This window comes from Carassius auratus, chromosome 43, assembly GCF_003368295.1.
Source record: "Carassius auratus strain Wakin chromosome 43, ASM336829v1, whole genome shotgun sequence".
In the NCBI taxonomy this organism is placed as follows: domain Eukaryota; kingdom Metazoa; phylum Chordata; class Actinopteri; order Cypriniformes; family Cyprinidae; genus Carassius; species Carassius auratus.
The window spans coordinates 301,742-311,470 of NC_039285.1; the positions used below are offsets into that span (position 1 = coordinate 301,742).

The following is a 9,729-nucleotide window of genomic DNA, read 5'->3' on the forward strand; positions in this document are numbered from 1 at the left end:
AATATGTCAGCACGAGCCCCGCGGGCATCATTTCCCGGACCGCCGCAATGAACGGAACTCCGGCGCTCACGGCCAGAGGTCACGTTACTGACCACGGCGTCGGCTTCTGATCTAGTGTGCGATGTTTGTTTGATCATTCCTTTCTTTGGTGGAATTATACTTCCATTTGTAAATAAAGCTGTTCAAATGATCTCCTGTGTCTGTGTGTGTGTGTGTGTGTGTGTGTGTGTGTGAGAGAGAGAGAGAGAGAGAGAGTGTGAGTGTGAGTGTGAGTGTGAGTGTGTGTGTGTGTGTGTGTGTGTGTGTGTGTGTGTGTGTCTGAGAGAGAGCGTGTGTGTGTGTGTGTCTGAGAGAGAGAGAGAGAGAGAGAGAGAGAGAGAGTGTGTCTGAGAGAGAGAGAGAGAGTGTGTGTCTGAGAGAGAGAGAGAGAGAGTGTGTGTGTGTGTGTGTGTCTGAGAGAGAGAGAGAGAGAGAGTGTGTGTGTGTGTGTGTTTGAGAGAGAGAGAGAGAGAGTGTGTGTGTGTGTGTGTCTGAGAGAGAGAGAGTGTCGTGTGTGTGTTTTGAGAGAGAGAGAGAGAGTGTGTGTCTGAGAGAGAGAGAGTGTGTGTGTGTGTCTGAGAGAGAGAGAGAGTGTGTGTGTGTCTGAGGAGAGAGAGAGAGAGAGAGTGTGTGTGTGTGTTTGAGAGAGAGAGTGTGTGTGTGTGTGTGAGAGAGAGAGAGTGTGTGTGTGTGTTTGAGAGAGAGAGAGAGTGTGTGTGTGTGTGTTTGAGAGAGAGAGAGAGAGTGTGTGTGTGTGTGTGAGAGAGAGAGAGTGTGTGTGTGTGTGTTCTGAGAGAGAGAGAGTGTATGTGTGTGTGTGTCTGGAGAGAGAGAGAGTGTGTGTGTGTGTTGAGAGAGAGAGAGAGAGTGTGTGTCTGAGAGAGAGAGAGTGTGTGTGTGTGTCTGAGAGAGAGAGAGAGAGAGAGAGAGTGTGTGTGTGTGTGTTTGAGAGAGAGATGAGAGTGTGTGTGTGTGTGTGGTCTGAGAGAGAGAGAGTGTATGTGTGTTTTGAGAGAAGAGAGAGAGAGAAGTGGTGTGTGTGTGTGTTTGCAGAGAGAGAGAGAGAGTGTGTGTGTGTGTGTGTCTGAGAGAGAGAGGTGTATGTGTGTGTTTGGTAGAGAGAAAGAGAAGAGTTGTTGTGCTGTGTGAGAAGTGTGTGTGTGTTGAGAGAGAGAGAGTGTGTGTGTGTTGTGAGAGAGAGAGAGAGTGTGTGTGTGTGTTTGAGAGAGAGAGAGTGTGTGTGTGTGTGTGTAGACAGAGAGAGGAGAGAGAGGAGAGAGAGAGTGTGGAGGCTTGATGAGTTGTCACTACTGCTGGAGGCGGATCACAGTAGGGTTTAAAGGTCTGACATCCATTTCATGAGGCTTCAAGAAACTCTTGACCTCTCTGGTTAGTACAGACTTACTCAGTACACACTATATAGTCTGCTTAAAATCAGTTTGAATACCAGACATGAATTAATTACACAGCAGAATTCCTAAGGATAAAGCAAATCAGAATAAAGGATGAGGCTGGTGGACAAACATGATTTCTCTGTTGCTGCCTACAAACACTTTCATCTCAGAGAAAACAAGGAAACGTTCTGTAAAGAGTGAACCTCTGTGTCTGAGCAGAGACATGATTCAGCTCTACTGGAGCGAGTGTGAATGTGTGTGAATGTGATGTGACAGCTCTGGGCCTCACGTGACTCCAGACGAACACGTGCTGCTCCACGAGCGGCCCTCGTCTGATCCGTCTCAGAGCAAGAGCAGAACACAGAGTCCACAGCAGTGAACAGAAGCTGAGGAAGATATAACATATACGCTTGAAAGGAATAACATATTATAAAACACTGAAATAGAGGCAAAGGAAATAAACATTGTCCATCTCTCTCTTCCCTGCAGCACAGTGTGACCCATGTCAGGACTGACTGTGTGTGTGTGTGTGTGTGTGTGTGTGTGTGTGCTCCAGTAAGAGAGGAGAGTGTGTCTAGGTGTGTGTGTGTGTGTGTGGCTGATGTTCATCTATTTTTATCCTCTAAAGCAGCATTTTAAGCCTCAGGCAGCAGCTCGTCACACAAATACAGTCAACTGGAAGGAAAAGCAGAAGCACAGAAGAATCAAACATCTACAGTCTCATTACATACAATAAATAACTACAAGAAAATGAGTAGAGACTGTGGTGTTGTGTAAATGTGTGTGATAAAATCAAATCAAATGGTTTCAGATTGAAATCACATGTGCTTTCTGGCCTTTGACTTTTCCAACATGACTACCATTTTATTGAATTAATGCTGTTCTACATACATTCAATACTGTATGAAATAATGTGGAATAACACAAACTCACCTCCTGCTCTCTTTAATATCTGGACTAGGTGTTACACGTCTATATAATTAATACCACACTAAAACAAATGTCAGTCTACTACAGGGATTGTGCTGATACTGACATTTCTGGGACTGCACTGCCATCTAGTGGAACGACCACTGAACTCCACCCACTTCACGAGTCTGGATCTGCTCCGCTGTTCATTACAGAGAACTCAACTGCTTCACTACATCAAGTCAAGTCACCTTTATTTATATAGCGCTTTAAACAAAATACATTGTGTCAAAGCACTGAACAACATTCATTAGGAAAACAGTGTGTTAATAATACAAATTGCACTTCATCATTGAATTCAGTGATGTCATCTCTGTTCAGTTTAAATAGTGTCTGTGCATTTATTTGCAATCAAGTCAATGATATCACTGTAGATGAAGTGACCCCAACTAAGCAAGCCAGAGGCGACAGCGGCAAGGAACCGAAACTCCATCGGTGACAGAATGGAGAAAAAACCTTGGGAGAAACCAGGCTCAGTTGGGGTCAGTTCTCCTCTGACCAGACGAAACCAGTAGTTCAATTCCAGACTGCAGCAAAGTCAGATTGTGCAGAAGAATCATCTGTTTCCTGTGGTCTTGTCCTGGTGCTCCTCTGACACAAGGTCTTTACATCACTATCAGATGCAGTCTTTTCACACATCAAGTTCTCCTGAGAATATTAAAGACGATCAGACTGTGGATCAACCTCATCCTTGTGATCAACTGCAGAACAAAAACATGGTTTGTTTTTCAGACTCATCAATCCTTTCAGCTTATCATGAACTTTCTATCAGGTTTCTCAAATTAATCTGAGATGAACAGGAGACTGAAATATACACGTCATTTCATAAATGTGGAGTGGAGAAATAATGTAGTACACTGGCCATACACGACTGTAAATATGACTACTGCACAAATACCAATGTATAAAAAGGCTCCTAATGCTGACTGTAAAGTCCACGCACTCGGTCCAGGGAAGGTGTCCAGTGCTGGTACCAGTCGTCCTGAGACAATTCAAATGATACCAGACGTGAGTGTTCGTTCACGTGCATTGACATTTTCATGTGATCATTTTGAGCAGATTGAGTAGAAGGAGGCATCGGTGAAGGGAGAGAAGAAGAGGAGGTCTCCTGTCGAAGATGCTGTGTATGTGTGTGTTGTCTGTTTCTCAGGAGATCAAAGTATCTGAGTTTCTTTTATCCTTACACTGAATACCATTTCTTCTACAAACAGCATGATTGAGTTCATCTCTGCACCACATGGGAACATTTCCTAAACGGGGACCCTGCAGCAGAACCAGTGCACGGAGCCGAGGTCTCAGCGACACCAGCTGATGAGGGATGAACAATCTCATGTTAACACGCTCTAGAAACAGGCCTTTTAGCAGGGACTTGATATATAGTCTAGTATTTATATTTAAACATTTCATCCTGACTGCGGAAAGCTTACAATGTTAACATACCTGCACTAGAGTGACACATCTGTAGGAAAAACCATAATTAAGAATAGTTTGAGAGATATATATATATAAAACAGAAAAACATTACAGCTTTTTACCATCATGTCTGATGATGGTCTGAGCCTAATCGTTTGATCAAGAATGCTTACAATGAAGCTCAAACTGGTGGCAAGGCAATATCAAACCAATAAAAAAAATATTTTGTACTTATATGTACACTTTAAATACATAAACTAATAACATATAATCAAGCTTCATCACGATATGTCACCTCACTTTACAGAAAACAACTACTAATGTGTAAAATGACCCAGACACTCCCAAAAAACATAAAAGACCAGTCTCATTATTTTAGGCTAAACACTTCAGAAGATACCAGCCAAAATTTAATTCTGGTGCATTAAATAAGAATGATTTGATAAATCAATACAACCTTTGGCCACTTTAGTGTGAAGATGATATAAGCCACATTCGGGGAGCATCTGAGGATCGCTCGAGGAAAAGAGGAACCACTGGACACTTGATCAATCAGAGAGATCAGATGCTTCAGAACATATGAGGAGAAACTACTGTGGCTCTGATGGTGACATTAAACAATTTGACACAGAGAAACAAATATTCCAGGATTCACACGGAGACGCCCACTAATAAGATGACACTGTAGGTGCCCTAAAGAGTGAGATTTAACACCTGAGGAAAGAGCAGAGAGAACAGACAACGACAGAAAACCACTTGCATTCCAATGAGTTTATTCTGTAAAATTCTTGTCAATAAACAGGAAAACAGTTTACATGTAACTACAAACCTTGAAAATGCAACATGGATGAGGGCAATACAAATCCAAACGAAATTAAAACCACATTGGAGAGTGCGAATTTACCACAGATGTGTCATCTACTGTCATCAAAAATAAATATAATATATTCTTTATATAAACAAAGATAAGAGAAAAAAAGTGGAACAAATCAAGGGCAAGTTTCTGTCAAGAAGAAGACCGGATCAGCGCCGTCTGATGAAACGACAGACAGAAGAACATCAGAACTACGGAATGGAAACAGAAGCAACATGCCACTAGAACGGCTAGAAAACAACCAACCCACTGACACACGAACATATCTCACGCTTTAAAAGATGAGCAGTATCTCTAGCATCGGGATAATAGTACAGAGCTCCTACAATCTACACCCAAATCAAATCTTACAGAGATACCTCTGCTTGTGCACAATACTTCATACGTTTTCTACAGTTTCCACTCGTTATTTCTCTGATAAAAGCATGAAATATGGCGGAGTTGTTTAACAGAGAATGTCTGATCTACAGTGTGTTTGTTCATTGCAAAAGAAAGCAATCTCTAGCACGACGCGTTAATGAGAGGAATGAGAGGAATGACTGAGATCGGAACGGTTCGGGTTCAAGGCAAAGCTAAACCTCTAAACCCTGAACAGCAGAAATGAAAGAAGGTCGTTTGTGTGACTTCTGGACATCGTTTCTTTTACTGTATGTGTGTGTGTTTGACTGAACCAGATAATAATGTGTAGGGGTTTGTAAGCGCTCAGCGTAATAAGATGCAATATCACAAATCAGCATGATGAGCATCATCCAGTGATCGTCTAGTGATCCTCCCGCAGCGACAGATTCTGCTGAAAGAGAGAAGAGCAGCGTCAAACACTCGTTCTGCTGGGACCGTGTTCTCGCTCTAATGCTGGAAAACCAGTCGAGTCGAGGATTATTCCTCATCTGAGCCAACCCTGACGTCACGTTCATCCGGGAGCTCGTCACAGACTCCAGAAGTACGTTTACACGGACGTCAGTAACCTGATTATTTACCTTATTCTGAATCAGACAATATTAGGGTTTACATGAGATGCTTTTAGAAGATTACTTCCATCTTCCTGTTTTACATGTTATAGCACACGGATTAATGGCGCGTCATTACGTTCCATCCGACGTTTCCTCCAGAATTTCACATATCAATATACAGATCATCTTAAGTATTATTCAGTTTGGGGTGTTTCAGGTTTAATTTTATAAAAGCTTCAAGTGCAGTTAATTATGTGTCATGCTATACGTGCAAACAGACGACGAAGGATACAGATGTGCATTCTTGCTCTTTTGTTTGCGGTGTGTATCCTGTGGTGAAAAGTCCTACACGACGGTAATAGAGTGATTAAAGTGTGAACATGATTATACTGCACTTCAATAATGCGACTAAAATAGGAATACTCTACACGTCTAAATTCAATTTGTGTTTACTCAGAGTATGATTTTATCAGGATTAGGGTAATCAGAAATCTCTGTTTACATTGTCTTAATCATGTTAAATCAGATTACTGTTGTGCATGTGAGCGTACACACTGACAGTGAACATGACAGACGTGGCTCTGTGTTACACAGGTTTAGGTTTAGTCTGTAATTAGCCTTGTCAAGCTATCGCTGTTACTGTGTGTTTATAGAGTATAGTGTGGTTCTAGAAGAACATCAGATGAACTGGATGCCGTCGCTGCTGAAGAAGTCAAACAGAAGATCTTCACGTTCAGTACTCTTACCCCTTGACTGCACGTCTTGTCTGAAGAGTTCAGGATGTTGTTGTCATGGTCACCAGCCTCTGATCCACTCTTCTGCTCATCTTTCCCATCCTTCTCCAGATCTTCATCCGAACCCTTCCTGGAGAGCTTGGAAGACATCTAGGAGAACATCAGAGTGAAAACAGTTTCATTCTCACATCGCCGTCCTGCGCCAGGCCTCTACACTGATCTAGCAGCTCGGTAACCTTCACTAAACACGTGAGCACAGGACTCTGCTGCTAGGCAACAGCTGTTGCTAAGTGAGGGCTCAGTGAGAGGGATGTAAGCAGTCAGCGCTAAACTCTGTCAGGAAAGCCACATGCACTTCCTGTGCTGCTTCAACAGAGAGACGGACCCATTTCATTTGAGCAGAGGACTGTGGATGTAGGGGATAAACACAGAGGTGTCTGATCTCGAACACTCAGTATGATGTGTTTATTTTCTATTGTCTCTTTGACACCAGTTGACAGTGATCCTGTGCACATTCTGCCCCCTACTGACCTGGAGCCTGAAGTGACCTTTAGCATTAACTCAAGGGAACATGTTCATTCTTAACACGGCTGAAGCACTTTATATAGTCAACGCACACACGGCTGGAGTCAGGCTCGGTTTCCTCTACCCAAACACCTGATGGGGTTTCACTTTTGCCCCGGTCATCTTCGGCTGCTCAATGTTCACATGATTCTGAAAAGTGCTATAAAAATGTACTTGATATGAGACTCACAGAAATGGGTTAAAAGGATGCTCAAGTACCTTTGAGGATGCGCTTTTTTTCCGCTTGGATCCGACCTTGTCGCTCTTCATCTTGCCCTCCTCTTCCTCTCCCACGGAGTCTCCCTCGCTGCTGGCGTCGGCTGCGTTCCCTCCTTCTCCCTCCGTCTCAGATGAGCTCTGCTGCTGCATCACCTGGAGGCACAGGTTTGGGATCAGGACACACTCGTGCTCATCTGAGCTCATACTAGTGCTCTACTCACCTGGTAACCAGTAAATTTGACACCAGGGTTGTTTTCTATTTCCCACAGGCCTTCATTAAACCCTTTTCTCTTGTTTGACTTGCCAAACTTGTCCTTATATTCCTTGTAGGGCAGCAGGTCTTTAGGGCCCAGGAAGGCGCTACGGGACGCAGGAGACACACATGTTGTCTGATCACACAGCCGTCCGTCATTAACACACAGGACCACATCATTTAAATCCCAAACACACACACACACACACACACACACACACGACTTACGTCTCATGGGTTCCAAAGAAGAAGATGGGGTATTTATTAGCTGGGGGCTTCACGGCTCCCTCCGGCAGCTCATCGATCTGGAACGATCAGGAGGAAACAGTTCAACTCTCACATTGGCCAGGAACTTTATTCTGTATGTGTTTTAGATAGGTTTACACCCATTAACCCTACAGATCAGCTCTGGTCCAGTTTTACAGATTATTTCACATAACAGACGCTCTACATCTTTACATCTTCTTCTCTTTAATGAAGACTTGAGGAAGCACTGTGGATCTCTATAAGAGCACTGATCTGAGAACATGGTGGGCTGGTTTGTGAAAGGAAGATATTTTGGGCCTAGATCGTCTCTCACACACACGCTACGGAACGGAACGGGTTCGAGCTCGGATGAACGTCATTCAGGCGGTTCTGGATGAAATGGTTTCGGTTCCGCTCGAGCTCGGGTCGAACTGCGCTTCACGGCCCAGATGAGGAACAGCTGCTCCCCAAAACCGACCCCAGCGACACAAACACACACCAACAGATCCAGCACACATCCGAATAACTCCGAACCAGACCCGTCCCGAGATTCAAGAACTCCACAAACGTCTGAAATAACGCAGCGCCCGAACCACGAGAACGAGCGGATCATTTCACACGACACATAAAACACGTTAGGAGCCGACGATCCGCGCGTCTGATGCTTTTACTGACGCATTATGATTCCTTTCCCTCCGTTTTTCCTCTTATCTGTACGCAGATGGAGCCGCTCGAGTGTGCAGCGCGGCCGCTCCGAGCTCCGGTAACCGGCCTCCGCGCCGCTCCGCTCGGCTGCAGCCCGTACTCACCCTCGCCGGCCAGTGCGGGTATCCCTTCATCTTGGCGAAAACCAAATCTCCAGCTTTATATTCCCGGGGCCGTGGGCGAGCCATCGCGACACACACACTCACAGACAGATGTGAAAGACTGCACGATGTTCCGCGGGTCTCGAGCTCAGCGGCGGAGGATCGACCATCAATGTTTTGATCGCAGTTAATAAGGAAATAAATAATGAAAGAGGAGATAGGGCCTGGAGAAACACCTCTTCCCTCGTCTTCTTCCTCCTTAAACACTACAGCCCGATCCCTTCGTAGTGTAATGTTAGGGAACGTTTTATTTCCCAATTCTGTTGGCTTTTATTCTGTCGAATATAGGAGCATTCATTTGATTGCAGACAAACTCACACAGCACGTGTTTCAATTCAGCTTGAGTTTGTTTAAATGTGAAAGAAAAACAAAAAGAACCAGGACAGCAATAAAAATGTCCTTCAGTTAACAATAGGCTATTTTAGCCAACAATTTCACTCTGACGGGTTCCTGGAAATACTCTCAATAGGACACTTACATCTCATAATTAAAAAAATAGGACAAAAATTGAAATAAACATACTGAAAAGAAGTTTTGAAACGAATCTGTTCTCATCAGGAGAAATAGAGGCTAATGTGTGCAGTGTACTGCTGTGGAGAATCATTAAAGGCCACAGCAACAGATTTACTGACTGAACAAACCACAAGTTACAAACACAATACTCAACCCTAAATGCTTTTAATGGGAGCAAATGTGATGTAGAAACAAGTGTTTTCACCTCACAGTGAATTCAGTAACACTCAGGACATACAGTTTATGCAGAATCTGCAACATTTTATATGAATACATTTATACTCCGGCTCTTAATGCATTGTGTTTCCTTCTGGAGCATCAGTGAGTGTTTAAAGCTGTAGTAATAGTTGTGTATGAGTCCCCTTAACTGTCATCAGTGTGAAAAGATAGATCTCAAAATCAAGCAGTCACTGCTGGAATATGGCTTCAAATACACAAAAGATGCTGGAAAACCAATGAATTTCTGGAGGGTTTTCCTGAGGAACAGCAAGCAGTTTAAATGTTAGAATCATCAATCACACATATTAGAATCAAGCTTATCTAAACTTATGAACAGGTTCATTTTTTACATAAATTCAGCTATTATTTTGTCTTGTGGAAAATATGCAAACAAAGTTTCTGTGAAATATCTTATTCTGCCCTTTTGTCTGTTCTGCTCATCTGTGTTCAAGTGAATGAAAGTCAGTCCACAGATC

At 43.4% G+C, this 9,729-nt stretch overlaps 2 protein-coding genes across 3 annotated transcripts in view; one reads left to right on the forward strand and one right to left on the reverse strand.

The window, feature by feature from the left end:
• LOC113061204 (fibronectin type III and SPRY domain-containing protein 2-like) overlaps positions 1 to 1,948 on the forward strand; it is a 4,158-nt gene extending 2,210 nt beyond the window's left edge. Inside the window, exon 8 of the mRNA XM_026230251.1 lies at positions 1,923 to 1,948. Within this exon, the coding sequence (XP_026086036.1) occupies positions 1,923 to 1,948 (26 nt within the window). The remainder of the gene's footprint in view (positions 1 to 1,922) is intronic.
• A 2,623-nt stretch (positions 1,949 to 4,571) lies between these two features.
• On the reverse strand, positions 4,572 to 8,839 carry LOC113061344 (hepatoma-derived growth factor-related protein 3-like). Of its 2 annotated transcripts, none has more exons than XM_026230383.1 (6): positions 8,465 to 8,839; positions 7,638 to 7,714; positions 7,378 to 7,516; positions 7,157 to 7,309; positions 6,386 to 6,523; positions 4,572 to 5,476 (listed from the first exon to the last, which is right to left on the reverse strand). In XM_026230383.1, exons 1-6 carry the CDS (start codon positions 8,546 to 8,548, stop codon positions 5,450 to 5,452), a joined length of 618 nt encoding a protein of 205 aa, XP_026086168.1. In that variant the 5' UTR covers positions 8,549 to 8,839; the 3' UTR covers positions 4,572 to 5,449. The 2 variants fall into 2 exon arrangements, with proteins under 2 accessions (XP_026086168.1, XP_026086167.1); XM_026230382.1 differs by having other exon boundaries at positions 4,572 to 5,479; positions 8,465 to 8,837.
• Between the last annotated feature and the right edge of the window lie 890 nt (positions 8,840 to 9,729).

Coding starts and splice junctions, on each gene's coding strand:
- LOC113061344 (XM_026230382.1), bottom strand. CDS start 8,548: ATGGCTCGCCCACGGCCCCGGGAATATAAAGCTGGAGATTTGGTTTTC. Junction 7,310..7,377: donor TCAAATTTACTGGTTACCAG/GTGAGTAGAGCA, acceptor CTGTGCCTCCAG/GTGATGCAGCAGCAGAGCTC. Junction 5,480..6,385: donor ACAAGACGTGCAGTCAAGGG/GTAAGAGTACTG, acceptor TCTCTCTTTCAG/CAGAATCTGTCGCTGCGGGA.